Genomic DNA, 17,251 nt, shown 5'->3' on the forward strand with positions numbered 1-17,251 from the left:
TAAGGTCTGTTTATGCTTCCTCATTTGATAAGACTGAGTGGTTTAGTTTTCTTGATCTGTTCTCCAATCTTCAGGGCCACAAGGCCTGGTCCCCTGTGAAAGCAGCAAGAGAATCCCCAGTGTCTGTACACAAAGCTGTCCAGGCAGGACTCCCAGGATGTTTCTCTGTAATGTGCTTGCTTTCTGAATGTTTTTTTTGTTTTGTCTTTTTTTTTGCAACAAGTCTGTGTGTCTATAAATACAATCCACTCTTTACAGTAAAAAGTGTTAAAATGTCAAAAAAATAAATATCCATGTTACAGTAACTAGATTATTCAATAAAATACATCCCTGCCATTCTTGATTGAAATGCTCAAAGAGAATTAATTTCATTTGGACATTTTCCAGAGGTTCAGGTTATTGCAAATCACTCCTGGGGTGGGAAGGAGAAGCATCTTCTCTTCCTATAAAGTGTGATGAAGGGGAATGAAGTGGAATCTCGGGGAAATCAAAATGCCAGTATCGGGAAGCTTTGGGGGAGATCTGTATTACCAAGTAGCAGAGCTGCAGGGCTTATTGGTCCTGACTGTGGCATCAGAACACTCCCCTTCAGAAGAGTCACAGTCCGATTCTCCAAACTGTGCTGGGTTCTGCGAAGCAAAAGGGAAAGGGAAGATGGGAGGAACGTTTCTGCACTGCAGATCAACCACTCCATCCCTGTAACAGCAGACAGGCAAAAACCAGCAGATTGGCAGCACAGAGGAGACATCAACAACACACAAACACCCTACCAAAGGTCACCTGCCTCTCCTCAATGAGGAGACAGCAGAAAATTTCTGGTCAGAGCACCAAACAGTGACAGTTATGAGAAGAGGGTGCAGCAGGCTCTGCCCTACCCCTCACAACACTTGAAAGCCAGTAACAGGAAGAAAATCGCTCTAGCTCCCTCAGCAGGGCTGCCAATGAATAACTGAGGCAGTCAGTTTATGTCCCTGCCGTTTCATCATCTACTTTGTGTGTTGTTTTTTTATCCTACTAAATTCAAATCTGATGACCTCCCAGTATCCCACTCATCTTGACCAACAAGTGAGGTTCAGCTTTGCCTCATCTACTCATCTGATGAAGCATGAGACAGGCTGTGCACTGACACAGCTTTGCTGCAGCACATCTACCACAGCACCTCCTAGGCAGTCATCCAACTTTCTGGCCCTTGGATTCCCTTCCATAATGTGGTGGGGTTTTTTTTTCACCCAACAGAAGGCAGAGCTACACTCACCTCACAGCTGTGCTCGTCCGCACACAGTTTGCCCAGAGACATCTGAGTCTTCACCCTCCTCACAGCACACTCCTTGTCTGAAAGCCCATCAGACTGGGTGGAGATTTCTATGGGGATCTCTGGAGTCTGGGACAACATGTCCTCTAGCTTCTCCACCAGCTCGTCCTCCAGCTTGGTGGCCAGCTCATCCGGGCTGTTGGAATGATCGCTCGTGTTCCCCTCCTCCCCGTCGGACACGGAGAAGTTCTCGGAGCTGAAGGTGGAGTAGGACTGGCAGCTGCTGATGCAGCGGTGGGGTCTGCAAACCAGGAGAGTAGTTCAGTGCCCACCTTCTACCTCTGATTGCAAAGGAAAAGCAGTTTCCTGGGTGGTGTGTTCAGCTACTCTGCTAAACCTGGCCGTGACAGGCCCCCATCCTGGTCCCCACTGCTGTCCTAGGAGCCCACTGAAGGTCCTGGAGCATGTTTTTCTTTAACAGTCCTTTTTCCCAAGGAAAGGCTGTGCTAGAAGGTTCAAGCTAATTCAACTGAGAATAACTGGGCCACCTCAGGCTGGTCCCAACAGCCAGGCAAGTACTTAGGTATGTTCCCCCCCCAAAAAAAGGCTCACTGCCACCTGAATGTGGAGATCACTTCACGCCAGGATTCAGCACTAGTGGTGCTCGGGTGACTGAGCGTGCCAGGAGCCCACAACAGGTCATCAGATTGAGTTCAGGAAAGGCAATTTGTCTCCCAAGTTAATAAAATCACAGGAGGAGCAACAAACCCACCCACAGGAACCAGAGGAGTCAGAAGACTGATGTAAACCCAGAGTGGTCTCCAGCACTAGGCAGGAAGAAGGAATCTGAGGAACACAGGACAGGGAGTGCAGACAGAGCCTGGTTCCTCCTGGCACACCTTCCTGCTTTGTACCACCCAGCAGATCTGATCCCTGAGCTGAAGATCAAACCTGGATGGCTAAGTTCAGCAGACACTGATGGATCTGCATTCCATAAGGTCAACACTCATGACTTGTTGATGTTTTGATTTCCACAGCCTATCTTGGCACTAAGCTTCATGCCTGGAAATGTTGTGATGGAAAAAGCACTTCCTTTTCTTCACAACCCCCCGTTTACTGCACTAGGTGTGCTGAGCATGAATGGGGGGAAATCACTCCTTCTCTGCTTTCTCTGCCTAACTCACAATTTCATGCTCCTCCAGTACTGCCTCTCCTCCTGCTAGACAAACATCTCTCCTGGATTTCATCTCCTCTTCTGTGGAAACCATCTCTAACTATTCCTGTCACACTTCCCAGTAACATTTTAAATTTTACCATGGTCTTTGAGCTGGGGCAATGAAGGTGGCACTTAGGATTCCAGCTGCAGGTGTGCCATGGATGTACAAAATGGCAGAGCAGCTTTTATTTTCTTCTCTGCTCCTTTCCTAACAACCCCTTAACCCACCTGACCCCAGGGTCACTTCTGCACTTCAGGCAGCTGCTTCCACAGAGCTACTGCACCAAAGCCATGGTCTCTTTCCTGAGCACAGGACTGTAAAGCCCTCTAGTACAGTAGCACAAAATCACAGAATCATCCTGGTAGAAAGGGACCTTGAAGATCAAGTCCAACCATAACCTAAATCCCCCTACCATAACCCCCTACTGATTTACCCGTTCAGTGCTTAAATCATGTTACTATTTCTGTATTTCTTTTAAATACTTCCAGGGATGGTGACTCCACCACCTCTCTGGGCAGTTCTGTCCCCTCAAGCCCTATTTTACAGGTGACACCATCACGTGTGATCTGCTGTGTTGTCACCTGGCTCTTCAGTCCCACCACTGCAGAGGTGCTGGAGCCTCCCCCACTGCAGCAGCAGTTCATAATCAACATCTGAAAGAGTTCACAAAGGGTCTCAACATCCAGCAGGTCTGATTCTGGTGAAACAGATGCAGCAGCTGATCTCTACAGGCTGAATAATGTTGGCAAGAGTAATCAAGGTGTGCTACAAGCAACACAGAACAGAAAAGCTCAGCAGAGGTCACATCTCAGAGCAGGCTGAAAGCAGCGAGGGAACATGAAGGATGAGCTGAGGGAAATGGGATGAGCTGAACAGGATCCTGTCCTGCTAGAACCTTGAACTCTGAACTCTCTTGACGGGATGAGCTGAACAGGATCCTGTCCTTCTGCTAGAACCTTGAACTCTGAACTCTCTTGAGCTCTGTGCCACCAAAGAGAGATTAGAGTGAAGTCACCTTTTACCTTTGTCTACGAGGAAACTCCACTTCACTGTCTACTTCACCCTCTTCCTCTTCCGAAGAGTCATCACCGCTCTGGCAGAGAACAAGGACAAGAAGGTGTCACACGTGTGCAAGAACAAACCACAGTGCCCCTTGGTCCCCCAGGACAAAGTCACTGACTCAACAGGGCCTGAACAATCCACACAACAACTTGTGTATCAGTGAAAACTGACTCAGGCATCTTCTCACTGGGAGATTATTTCAGGCAGCCTTAATGCTGCCATTGCTGAATTTGGAGTGATTGGCTTTGAAATCCACTGGGGTACTTCAGCAGGCACTGAGCACATCATGTTCCAGACTGTGACAGAAACAAATAAACTAATCAGTATCACACTGAAATCCACACAAATTATGGAGCTGATCTGGCACTCTTGGCTATAAGAGCTTCTACCCGAGCCCATCACAGAGCAGGATGAGGGGTGACTCAGCCTTTGCTGGTGGGTTTCACCCACTAGGAAAACTTGAGTTTTGCTCCATTCTTTACCTCAGTAAGCACTGAGCTGTTTATTCTCCTCTTCTCATCCACCTCTCCCTCTGCACTCTTGTTTTTTACAGCTTCCTCCTATCCTGTCCAACCTGCCAACCCCTGGTTCAGACTCAGCCTCTGTCACAACCCATACCCTTGTAATACAGGGTCCTCCTCCTCCTCCCTTTATTCAGGGTGCAAATCACACTCCTGGCTAGCACTCATCCTCTTTTCCTTCGCATTTTCACCCAGGCCCAGTTTTCCTGCTCTTTCAGCTCCACTCAGACTGGTTCCTACTTCTCCCACCACTTGGGATAGAAGCAGCAGGAATGAAGAACTATGTGCCATAGCATCTTTTTGACTCCTGCAAAATCCTCACCAAAAATCATGACAACTATGACTTTCAGTCAGGGGGCACAGTTTCTGGCACGTGCAACAAAAGGCATGTCCCCAGGACCAAGGCAAATGCTGCATTTGTGTTCCAAGGCACAGCAGTGCCCCAGATTCTCAACCAACCTGTTCCATGGTATTTACCATCACCACAAGAAAGCATCTGCCCCTTCCCGTGTTTGGAAGAAAGGCTCAAAAACATCTTGAGCCTGTTTTAACAACAAAAACTCAGTAGATCAAGTTTCAGTTCAAACAAAAACTGGCTAAACTGCAAGTAACAGAACCAGGCCCTACCAAACCCTGACTTGACCACTCTGATTTGCCCACAGGTGCTTCCCAGTAACAGTGACTTTAAAAGTGTATCCAGAGCACAAAACAAAACTGTTACAGGCAGGATTCCTGTAAGATAAAGTTGTACAGGTAACTGTGGGTGGGAAACAGGGCTTTGCTGCTGCCCTCCATCCTATGCCACATGGGTGATGGAGAGGGAACAGAGGAGCAAGCTTTGGGTTTCTTTCCCAAATCACTCTGCTTTGTCCTCACCTTTTGAAGGGGCCTTCCTTTGCAAGGAAGCACTGAGGAAGCCACGTGCTGGGGAGTGCCCAGGGCAGGGGCTGACTGACAGCTGCTGAAGCCTTCTTCCTCCAGCTTCTCCACGAACTGGGCGTTTTCATACAGGGAGGCAGGTGTTGGGGACTGGGAATGGCTCAGCCCCGTCTCCGCAGGCGGCGGCCGCCCCCGACCACTCTCCTCTTCCCGGCACGGGAGGCAGGAGCGGTAGGGATCCGCTTTGCAACACTCCCAGCCACCAGCCTTGCCTTCTGGGCTCTCCAGATGCCTCCTGCAGTCTGCTTCCATGGCCGTGGAGATGAGGTCGGGGCTGGAGCCCGAGACGCGGCGCTGGGCGTGCTGGCTGAGGGGGCTGCGCAGCGCGGCTGCGGGGCCGAAGTACCGCAGGTTGTTGGCGCAGGTGGCCATGTCCTGCCCGTGGGCCTGCAGCCGGGGGCTGGGGTGCTGGGAATGAGGAGGAGGGGGAGGTGGTGGTGGGGCAGGGGGGGTTGCATCGTCTTGCCCCGGCTGGTTTTTCAAGATGCCGGCGAAGTCGTTGTAGCTGCCCTTGCTGTTCCCGCGGCGGTGGCGGGGCTTGCTGCGGTAGCGGCTCTTGCTGCTCAGCGTGGACATTTTGGGGCTTCCTGAGACTGGGGAGCCATTGGATGCTGCTTCCGTGCTGGGTATGCCCTCTGACTTCAGCAGATCTGGCCTGAGGGACAGCGGGCAGAAGTGAACACATTAAAGCACAAAGGAAGGGACGACGCGGGCTCAGGGCCAGGCTGAAGGGGCAGCTGCAGCCAGGAGCACACCCTGCTCTAACACTTCCAGGCACCCCTCCCCTTCAGCTGCTTGGCTTCTTCTTTTGATTCTCTGCACCCAAGGCCCTTCCCACTCAGCCCACAGAATCACAGAATCGTGAAGGTTGGAAGAGACCTTAAAGATCATCCAGTTCCAACCCCCTGCCATGAGCAGGGATCCCCACCACAAAACCTCCTCCAACCTGGCCTTAAAAACCTCCAGAGATGGGGCATCAACAACCTCCCTCGGCAACCCATCCCAGTTCCTCACCACACTTAGAGTGAATAATTTCTTCCTCATATCTAACCCAAATTTCCCCTCTCCATCATGCTCTACACTCCCTTCTTGCTGCTTTTTCCAATTCCTGCCACATACTCTCCTCTTTCCGCTCTTATTTTGATGTTCTGCTCCCAAAATAGCTCCCTCCCAAGTCCCTGGTGCAGGGTATGTCTCTTGCTATGTGCAGGTACCACACTCAGCACCAGAAGGTCCCAATTAGCTGATGGTTATCAGCCTCTTCATTTCAGAAGCTTATCTTATTATTATTATATTATATATTATTATATACTATAAATATATTATAATATTAGAAAAGATTTCTTCTCAGAAGGAGTGGTGAGGCCTTGCAGCAGGCTGCCCAGGGAGGTGCTGGAGGGACCATCCCTGGAGATGTTCAAAAAAGGAGCAGACATGGTGTTTCATGAGATGGTTTAGTGGTTAGGGGTTGTAGGGTGGATGGTTGGACTTGGTGATCTTGAAGGTCTTTTCCAACCTTGACAATTCCATGATTCCATGTGGATATTGAGAAGTGATTATTCACTGCTAATCAGGACTCTCTAGCTCTTGGATATCCCAGTTTAATTCCTTAGGAATTCCAAAGGACCCCTCCTCCCTGAGGACTGGCTGATTTCCACAACCCCTCATCCTGCTTGTTACCATTCAAGTCAGGGAGGATCCAACTGCTCTCTGTTTGGACACGTAGGAATTCAAGACACACTTTAGATACCTCTTGTCAAAGCACCATCATCTGTTGAAAACATCAGCTGGGCCAAACACTGCCAGAGAGCTGCCCAGGCAGAAGGGATGGCAGGATTCATCCCTTTTACCTTAAGATAATTAAACAATTGTGGTTCTGAGGTTCAGACCCAGCCCAAGAGGGAACAGCCCCTTGGCCTGGCCTGTGCTGGGGCCAGGCTGCAAGGGCAGGAAGCTGCCTGCTCATCCCAGTGGGGAGCCACGACTGGTTCCAGGCACAGAACTGGGGGTTACTTCTTACCGTTTGGTCTGGCTGCCTGGTTTATGGGACACCCCCTTCCTCTTCATCAGCTTCTCCACCGTGTTGGGGTGGATAATTGGTCTGACTGGGTGGCGTTTGTAAGTCCCAGGGTATTTCTTTTCCACTGCTTGTTCCCTCCTGAAATGTTGGGGAGAAAAAAAAACAATTGAAAAAAACCCTCCCACAGATCAGTTCTCTCTTTAATCACCTGCAGCTCCTGCTGGACAGAACCACAGCTGCACTGGGAGGGGCAAAAAAACACCTCGTGCTGTCCTGGGAAAGGACACAGGCATTTTCCACATTTCCTCTGCAGAGATCAGGCAGCTGGAGCAGGGCCCTGGTGCAGAGTCCAGAAACAGCACTGCTTTCTCCTTACAAAGGGGCCCAAGGATGCCAGCTCCAAATGGGAAAGGTGCCTTTCTCCCAGTCAGTAAACACTGGGCCAGGGCAGGAGCACTAAGTGCTCTGCAGCAACCTGCTCTGAAGGGGCCTCTCTCTGCTTGCCAGCTCTTCCTTCACCCTGGCAGTTTGTCAGAGGACACCCAATCTGCAAGTCCCACTGTGCAGTTTAGAAATGAAGCACTGGATTTCCCCCTCCTGTTTGCACTGCCTCCTGTGTCTGCCCAGGGATACATACTTGATGAGCTCCTTCTCCCGGACCTCCAGCTGCAGCATGATGGCACTGAGCTCCATGTACAAGTTATTGGCTCTCTCCAGCTTCCTCTCGTAGTGCTCACGGATATCCAGGGCGTGTCTGCAAACCAGAGAAGGCATCATTGCACATTCTGGTACCCAGGGACCAAGAGAGGATAACAAGGAAAAGCAGAAGTGCTTCAGGAAAAGCCAACCTTGCCAGCGTCGCAGCACTGAACCCCAGGGGGAGCTCAGAGTGCAGGGAGATTGAGAACCTGACACTGCAATGAATCATGAGGTGATTTAGGAAAATATCTTGTGAGAGGGACAATGCCCCTCACTAGGGAAGCTGCAGATGCCTCAGGTGCATTCACAGGCCCTTTGGCTAAGCCATGATCACCCTGTTTGCACAGAGAAGGGGCTAAGTCAGCATCTAAAGAATCAAGGGAAGAAATAATCTGTCTGTATCTCATAAGCAGCAACGTGCCTCTGCAGCTGCAGGGTATTTGCAGGAGATATCCCAAATCCCAGCAGAAAGACCACCAGCAGCTCCCTAGGGCTAGGGAGCACTGAACAGCAGCCACACCAAACTGGCTGAACAAGGTTTCCTGTGGCTTCTCAGGTTTGACACAGGACTGCTACTTGCTTGTTTATGTTTCTATGCCATAACTATACTTGCAAATTTGTGTCACAGAAGAGAACACTTTCCTTCCTTAAATCAACACTCTGCTTTCACTTTTACATTAGTCAAACGTTTAACATGAATTTCAGTGGGTTGGGAGTGTGTTCACTCCTCTGGAAATAATAATCCAGAGAAAGTATGAGGGCAGAGAAAGCTCCCAGCAATCTGCAAGATGCCTTTTCCACTGAGATGGAGGTACCTGCTCCAGCACCATTATCACACACACCAAAATTCAGGCAGAAATATTCCCTGGTTAACACACAAGGCTTTGCCCCTCTTGCCTGAAGCAAACTGTTCACACTGTTCAAGAACAGGGAGAGTTTCCACTGTTCCTCCTTCTCTAGGTTTCCCTCAGCCAAGCAGTGATCAAGGCCTGGAGCATGTCTGCAGGAACTTCAGTTTCTGGACTCAAAACCAGTTTAGTCTGCTCGAATTTAAGCCACCAGGAATAGAGAGTCTTGTTTTGGGGTCCTCAGTACAAGAGAACACGAAAACAGTCAGGGGCTGGAGCACATGTCCTGTGAAGAGAAGCTGAGGGAGCTCATTTAGCTGGAGAAGAAAAGGCTGGATGGGAAGAGAGAGCAGTGAACATGAAAGGCTGTCAAACAGACCTGAGCTCTTCTCTTCGCCGGCGAATCAATTCCTCATCCAGCCGATGGATACAAGTGCCTTCACTTTTAATTTTCTCAAAATGCTTCTTCACTTCTTCTCTCCATTCAGCCTAGGGAAGCAATTTACTTTCAGGTATTTACAAAAGATTGGGATTCCTGAACACACCGAAGTAAAACTCATGGACAACATTCTTTGTGTCTGCAGAAAATTACAGGTTTGGGTTGGAAACATGTTTCTGTCAGCTGGGTTCTTTTGGGTAATGACATTGCAGCACGTTTAGCTTCAGCATTTTCAAATGGTAGCTCCAAGGAGCTTACTGCAGAGGCTGCCTCGAGTGCAATGAAAGCCTGGATCCAGGATTTCAGTTTGCTTCCTGGGGAGGAGCAAACCCAAGGGGGTTCTAAAACCTTTTCCCCAGACTTGGACAAACTGAGACACCTGCCAACTCTAGGCAGAAGCTCAGCGGTGTCTCATTCATTTCTCCCCAAAACTACTGACTTCAGATGTTCTGCTCCCAGCCCTTCTCCCAGTACTGCTGTACCATGAGAAGACCAGAAGACTGCTGAGAGCAGAACCATTCCATTTCCAGTGAGGAGGAGCAGGGCAGCCAGGGGACAAAGAGCCACGTAGGGCAATGAAGGGACACCAGGTCTTTCAGAGAAGATCTAAAAGTGTGTTCTTATAGATTCCTCTGAGCCCTACCCAGTGAGCTATTGCCTGCTCCTGAGGAGGGAATGAGAAGGAAACTCCAGCACGCGGGGGGTCGCAACCAGTGTTCAGTTACCTGTGACTTGAAATAGGTTTCCTGAGGAGTAGCCAGCACGTCTGCAGACGCGATGTCCAGGTGCATCAGCGTCTGCCGGAAGGAGGGACGATTGCGGGGCTTGCTCTGCCTGCAGCAACACAGACCAGTGCCCCAGCGTGAGGAGCTGAACCCTGATGGCTGCTCCCACCCTTCTGAAAGGGCTTCTCACTAGCACATATCCTCTGAATTATGCAGCTGGCAGACTAGAGCAAAGGAATCACAGAATCCCAGACTGGTTCAGGTTGGAAGGAACCTTCAAGACCATCCAGATCCAACCCCCTGCATGGGCAGGGACACCTCCCACCAGCCCAGGTTGCTCCAAGCCCCATCCAACCTGCCCTTCAACACTGCCAGGGATGGGGCAGCCACAGCTTCCCTGGGCAACCTGGGCCAGGCTCTCACCACCCTCACAACAAAGAATTTCCTCCTGATCTCTAACCTAAACCTCCCCTCTTCCAGTTTTCATCCATCACCCCTTGTCCTCTCACTACAAGCCCTTGTCAAAAGGAGCTTTTCTGGTTTTCTCTTCTGGTGGATACAAGTTTATTGGGCTCAAGTTGTTTTGTTTTCAGTTTTTGGTTTGTGATGATTTCCTCTGAAGCAACAGAAAGAAATGAAAACCATTTAAAATAGAAAAAGGTGACCACAGAGGGAAAGACAGGATACAAACTGAAACTGTTTCTAACTTTTTTTGTCAAGAAGAAGCAGATCTCTATTCATTATTCCATTAATTTCCAGGTTTCATCCTGAGAATATTCAATCTAGTAAAAATGATAATTTACATTCAACAAAACATTTGCCTGTAAACACCAAAGGTTGCCACAGAGTCCCCACCTGAGCCTACACAGCACTGCAGTGCTCTGACCATCTCTAAGACCACATGTACATGTACAAACATGTACATAATTGATAAAGGAGTCCAACACTCCAGCACCAGGACTGAATCCACCAGACTTGCTATGTGCATGCTCAGGACCAGAAATAGCTTCTTCAGCCTCCTGTCCCCTACAACCCAGCTCCTCCTATGAGGTGGGGGTACAAGTGTTGGCACTGGGTGTTGGAGCTGTGGGAGCTGCTCCCTGCCCTTGGCAGCACAGGGCTCAGCACAGGCAGAGCAACAGCCCCACCTGCTGCAGGGGGAACAGCCACCTGAAGAGATCCACTGATGCTCTGGCCTGTTTGTCCCTTTGGGCCATTCATGAGGATGGCCAGGTTAGATGGGACCCTGAGCAACCTGGTCTTGTGGGACATGTCCCTGCCCATTCAGGAGGGTGGGATCTAGATGAGCTTTAAGGTCTCTTCCAACCCAAACCAGTCTACGATTCCATGAAAACTCATGAGAGTGGGAAAATGCTGGAAAACCACTTCTACTCTGTGTCAGGATGCAGTTACAAAGACTATGCATTAATGCACAAACCAAGACAAAGGATTTCTACTCTAATTTGGCACATGGGGGACAGTGAAAGCAGTTTCTATATCTATAACTGCAAAATCCTGATTTCATAGAGAAAGTTCCAATTTCTCTCAGTGCAGCTCAAAAGCCAGTCACTAACAAGGGTGTTTCTGAGTGAAGAATCACTTTCTCTCACTCTGGAGCCACCTTCCAGAAATTCTACTTCTACTTTCCTTCCAGTTCTGTTTCTGTTACCAAAGAGCTGCCTTTAAGCACCTACTTTACTACAAGAAAGCAGCCACCTCTGTGCAGGCTGCTGAAGACCTTCATGCTGCCAGCTCCTGATTCACACTGGACAGGCAAGTCCTGGGCATCTGCCACCCTGCTGGGGCTCTCATCAAGTTCTACCTCCCCTCTTCTCTCCTGTTCAGCTCCTCCCTCCCTCACCCCTCTCCACAGCTCCCTCCCTGGACCTGCTGCCACAACAATCCCAAGTGTTTCAACTCTCTTGACAAGTGTGTATTTAAGTGCCCTCTGCTCTGGGCTCAACACTCCCACCCTGACCCGGGTTTCACTGGTGTTGCTGGGAGCAGTGCAGGGCTCAGGTTCTTACCAGGTCTGCTTCATGAGGATTTTGAAGCCATCTGGGCAGGTGGAAGGGACAGGAAGGTGCAGGCTGTTACTGCCCACTCCCCAGATGATGGCTGAGGAGTCCACATCCTTGTAGGGGATCTCCCCTGTGAGCAGCTCCCACAAAACCACCCCAAATGACCTAATGAGGAAACGAAGAAGGAGAAAAGCTTCTGTGTGGATTCAATTTAACACAAACATCTGAAGCCTGGGGAAAAAAAAAACAACAAACCAGCACTATTTTTGCCAGGTGTGTCAGATCTGAAATTGCAAGTAGGTGCAACAGCATTTATATACTAGTTGTGAACCAAGAATAACTGTTTCATACACAAGGTAACTCTTCCTCTTCTTGTCCCAGGGCTGGGCTGAACATCAAGACACACTGGGTTTCACCCACCCTTTCCTAATTCTTTGTGAGATTTTTAAAATCCTGAAGGCATGTTCTGAGCTTTTCTGTAGACATGAAATCTTAGTCCTGTGAAATAAAGAGGAAAGACAGCTGTTCTGAGATAGCAGGTGATCTGTTCTTATTAAAAGTAACTGTCAAAAATCTACAGGGGAGACTGTAGAACTCATAAGTGTCTTAGAGACAACTGAAAATAGATTGTATTTTGCAGAGTTGTTTTATTTACACTTAATTTAATGTTTTTTTCTCTAGCCAAAAGCTCCCTCTGCTGTTACTTGTACTCCTAAGTCAGAGTTCCATCGGTTTGAGACTCAGTGCTGCAACTGCTGGAACTTAGAAATGAAGAAACAAATGCAACATGTTTAAGTGTCAGTATCAAAAGCAGACCCAGTCTCCTCTGACATTTCTTCTGTGCTGAGGAAAGGAAGGCTAAAGAATGATGAGTTAAGGGAACTCTGCCTGGAAAAGAATCTCCTAGCACAAGAACTGGAAGATATAGGTAAGAAATCTCCCTTTGCTTCTCTCTCCGTTAGTGAAACAACCAGTAAGGACCAAAACCTGAACTTATAACAGCAGTTTTTATTTACAGTGTTCACCCAATAAACCAACCAAGAAATATCCAAGCAGTCAACACAGAGGTCAACGAAATGCTGCTGAGAACCAACAGCACTCACTGCAGGTTCCCAACCAGGTTGCCATGAGAGGTGAGGTTCAACCACCTCAGTTCCAAACCCAGACCTGTCACCTCCCTTCCACACCCCATCCCTCTGTGGGACACCCACCCTACCAAGCCTGCTGGCTCAGCCCAACCAGCTGAGAAGTGAAAAGTGTGTTTCTGGCTCATCCTCATATCAAGTTGCTTTTATCAAGCACAGAAGAACATCAAAGGAACAAACTGCCTGGGTCTGAAGAACCATCCAGCAGGAAACAGAACTTCAAGTGAAAAAGACTGCAGTTTCAGATCCCATTGGCTTCAAATTGTGGGGGGAGAAAAAACCCCAAACAAAACAAACAAAAAAAAATCCACCATAATTAAACAAGCAGTATTTGAACTTTTTTTTTTTCTCTCTCAAAAATGTTTAATGTGAGCTGCAGGAAAGCAGAGATCCAGGTGGTTGGACAAACTAGCAGGAAACCCCAACTGGTTTCAGCTTTGTTATGATTAAGAACTGACAAAGGATTTTCAAGACTCCTGATAAGATTATAGATTTTTTTTCCAGCATGCTGTTAGAAGATGAGGGAGAGCAGACACATAAGCAGCTTAGGAACTGTTCTCATTTGTTGTCAGCATTCATGAACAACACTTTTACTTATCTTGGGGGAGGAATGGATGCCAAGGAGTCTGAGCAATCTCCACTGAAGAGAACTGAAGAGGAACTTACACCAAAGGCACCTCCAAGTTTGCACCAAAGACCAACACTTCTGAAGCCACTGAGGAAAGGAGGAGAGGAGTGTCCAGCAAAGCTGGTTTTATTGGACATGATGCTTCACACCATATTCCTGAACCTAAACCACTCTAGAGGACAGAAAGCTGAGGCTGGAAATCCAGCACCACTCCCCCTCATGAACCACGATTCAAAGGGAGGAGCTCAGAAGACAAATGGTGAGTGTATTTTCTTTCCAAAACAATCCAAGAGTTTCTCCCAGAAGAGCTGGCTGTGCTGCTACATCCACACAGAATGACCACACAAAACACTGCAGCACAAGAAGAGCTGTGTGCTGCATGTTCCAAGACCTTAAAAAAAAATTCTGGCCTTAAAGTCCTGCCCCAGCTAAACCACCAGCAGCAGCTGCTGGCTGGCTCCCCTCACAGCCTCCACCTACAGCTTCGTGCTGCTTAAGGGAGGTGACAGCATTTGAAGCTGAAAAACCACAAGAAGGAATATTCACCCTGGCTGTAAAGCAGGGAAAAGGGCATTTGTCCTGGCTCCTGACACTTAATAGCAGAAATAACAAGGCAGGAACAGAGATGAAGTTCCCTTGAGGACCCTGAAACCTGTGGTGGGACCCTGAAACCTGTGGTGAGGTATCCCAAAGGACCTCCAAGGCTGAGTCCTACCTCAAGCATTTTTAATAGCATGGAGATCTGAACCTTTCCTCTTGCTCCTTTGGACACAGAGTACATTTCACATGGGATGGAAGCAGGTGTTCCAAAGTCTCACAGTGTATCCTGGTTTCCTCCTTCTTGGCTCCAGGGTTAGACTCACTGGATAACCCTGTGGCTGTGCACATAACAGTCAAGCCCAGCATGCAGACAGCAGGTGGTGGTCAGACCCTTCAAGCTAGCAGAGTAGATACTTTCCTACAGATCAGGCACGGCCCTGAACTGGGTAGAGAGCAAGTGGAAAATGTCCTGGCTTCAGAAGTTGCTGAGGGGGCCCTGAGCACCAGGAGTGGAAGAAAGCTCTGGCGAAAATAATGACACAGACAAGAACTGCTGCATTTCCTTACTGCAAGACACAGTCTGCACTGAGCCTCACTAGGTACCTGCAGACCTCAGGCTTTCACACACACATCACTTCTCTTTCTGTTCCAGCCCAGGGTCCAGCTCAGGGCACTGGGCAGATGGAGAAAGGAATAGGCCACCACAGAGCAAACTGTCCCCGTGCCTAGGATGAGAGAAGACTAATATGAAAAGTGCTGGGAAACCAAGTGGCTAAAGAGCAGGTGAGGACAGGAAACCATGAACACTACTCACCAGATATCCACCTTCTCAGAGACGGGCTCGTTGCGTATCACCTCTGGGGCCATCCAAGCCACAGTCCCAGCAAAAGACATCTTGGTGCTTTTATCACTGAGTTCCTTAGATGTACCAAAATCTGAAATCTTTACTGCATCTGTGTGTGTAACTAAAACACTGAAGAAAAAAAAAAAAGAAAAAGAAAATAAATCAACACTTTGCTAATTTTTCACAGGAGCACAGAATAGTCACGGTTGGAAAAGACCTCTGAGATCACCAAGTCCAACCATAAAACAAACAAACAAAACAAAACACACACACACAAAAAAATCCCAAACAACACACAAACCACCACAAAACCACACCTCAAAACCCACAACCTGCAACCTCAGCAACTAAAGCATGATGTGAAGTTCCTCATCTACCATGGTTCTTGAATCCCTCCAGGGATGGTGACTCCAGCACCTCCCTGGGCAGCCTGTCCCAGTGCTTGACCACTCTTCCAGTAAAGAAATTCTTCCTCATCTCCAGTCTGACCCTCCCCTGGTGCAGCTTCAGGCCATTTCCTCTGGTCCTGTCATTATCCACTTGGGAGAAGAGGCCAACACTCCCCTCACTACAGCAAGGCAGTTGCAGAGGGCAATGAGCTCTCCCCTCAGCCTCCTCTTCTCCAAACTAAACACCTCCAGTTCCCTCAGCTGCTCCTCAATATGACTTGTTCTCCAGACCCTTCCTCAGCTCCTGGACACACTCTAGCAGCTCAGTGTCCTTTCTGCCCTGAGGGGCCCAGACCTGCAGCCAGTGCTTGAGGTGCAGCCTCCCCAGTGCTGAGCACAGGGCTCAGATCACCTCCCTGCTCCTGCTGGCCACCCTGTCCCTGCTGCAGGCCAGGATGCCATTTGCCTTCTTGGCCACCTGGGCACATGCTGGCTCATGTTCATCTGGCTGTCAACCAGCACCCCCAGGTCCTCTTCTGTTGGGCAGCTCTCTCTGCCCCAAGCCTGCAGCATGGCCTGGGGTTGTTGTGACCAAAATGCAGCACTTGAACCTCATCCCATTGGCCTTGGCCCATCAATCCAGCCTGTCCAGGTCTCTCTGCAGAGCCTTCCTACCCTCAAGCAGGTCAACACTCCCACCCAGTTTGGTATCATCTGCAAACTGACTGAGGAAGCCCTCAATCCCCTCACCTAGATCATTGATAAAGATATTTAACAAGACTGGCTCCAAAACTGAGCCCTGAGGGACACCACTGGTGACCAGCTGGATCCAACCCCACTCACTGAAAACCTCTGGGCTTGGCCATCAGACAGTTTTTACCCAGAGGAGAGTGCACCTCTCTGTGGTGGCCATGTGCCACCAGCTTCTCTACAAGAATGCTGTGGGAGACAGTGTCAAAAGCTTTGCTGAAGTCTAACTAGACAACATCCACAGCTCCTCCCTCATCCACCAGGCAGGTCATCTGGTCATAGAAGGAGATCAGGTTGGTCAAGCAGAACCTGCATTTTCACCACCAAAACACTCACTTCCTTTGGGGTCGTTGTGTTTCGTGCCTCAGGTGCACTTCTAAATGCTACAAGTCAAAAACCAAGCTTGACAAAAATTCAAGTCAATGAGTCAGTGGAGATTCACTGCATCTGGGGGTGCTGCGAAGGCTGTGCCTTCAACTGTTCTGTGAACCATCTGAAAGTACCATCCTAACACACTGTCACAGGCTACAGGAGTGATCAACATGCAGGGAATAAGAATATAAGCAGCCAAATAATTTTAGTCAGAGAAATGAGGAAGATGCATTCCAGGAAACCAGGAAGTTACATAAAAGCAATTAAGAAGGAAAAATAATGAAAAAGCAGAAGGCAACAGAATATCCCACTTTCAAAAGGATCCAGGCAGCACCAAATCATGAGAAGTATTTCCTGGCTGCTATTTAGCTTGTAAGATACTGGTAAAATTCCCACTCTTGGGATATGGCAGCCCAGGAGGGGAGTAGCAACAAGTCCCATTAATTCCATTCTCATTCCTTTTGAGTCATGGAAAAAAAAATAACGGGAATTTTTACCTAACTTTAATTTCTTCCTCAGGACAAAAAAAAAAAGAAGAAGAGCCACAGCTGGGGGATGTTTTAGTAGCTAGAGACTCACTTTGGTGACTTGAGGTCCCGATGGATGATCTTGTGGAGGTGCAGGTAGTTCATCCCACTGGCAATCCCTGTGGACCAGTCCACGAGCAGGCGCGGGGTGACCTTGCGCCCTGCGCGCAGGACCTCGTAGAGCTGCCCATGAGCACAGTACTCCATGATGATGCAGTAGCACGGGGCTTGAGTGCAGACTCCCCTGTCAAAGAGAAGACACAGCCAGTGAGGATCTGGAGAGTCAAAAGTCCCAGAGCAACTCCCAAAGGTG

The 17,251-nt window shown here is 48.9% G+C and overlaps 1 protein-coding gene across 1 annotated transcript in view; it reads right to left on the minus strand.

The window, feature by feature from the left end:
* Window positions 1-207: 207 nt before the first annotated feature.
* Window positions 208-17,251, minus strand: part of MAP3K13 (mitogen-activated protein kinase kinase kinase 13) — a 35,808-nt gene continuing 18,764 nt past the window's right edge. The window contains exons 4-14 of the mRNA XM_009993495.1: window positions 16,991-17,182; window positions 14,871-15,029; window positions 11,750-11,908; window positions 9,723-9,831; window positions 8,938-9,047; window positions 7,649-7,765; window positions 7,012-7,149; window positions 4,929-5,646; window positions 3,492-3,562; window positions 1,256-1,553; window positions 208-629 (exon numbers count right to left, since the gene is read on the minus strand). Coding sequence (XP_009991797.1) covers window positions 528-629; window positions 1,256-1,553; window positions 3,492-3,562; window positions 4,929-5,646; window positions 7,012-7,149; window positions 7,649-7,765; window positions 8,938-9,047; window positions 9,723-9,831; window positions 11,750-11,908; window positions 14,871-15,029; window positions 16,991-17,182 — 2,173 coding nt within the window. The 3' untranslated portion in view covers window positions 208-527. The remainder of the gene's footprint in view (window positions 630-1,255; window positions 1,554-3,491; window positions 3,563-4,928; window positions 5,647-7,011; window positions 7,150-7,648; window positions 7,766-8,937; window positions 9,048-9,722; window positions 9,832-11,749; window positions 11,909-14,870; window positions 15,030-16,990; window positions 17,183-17,251) is intronic.

This window comes from Chaetura pelagica, unplaced genomic scaffold (genome assembly GCF_000747805.2).
Source record: "Chaetura pelagica isolate M959 unplaced genomic scaffold, ChaPel_1.0 scaffold192, whole genome shotgun sequence".
NCBI classification, from domain to species: Eukaryota; Metazoa; Chordata; class Aves; order Apodiformes; family Apodidae; genus Chaetura; species Chaetura pelagica.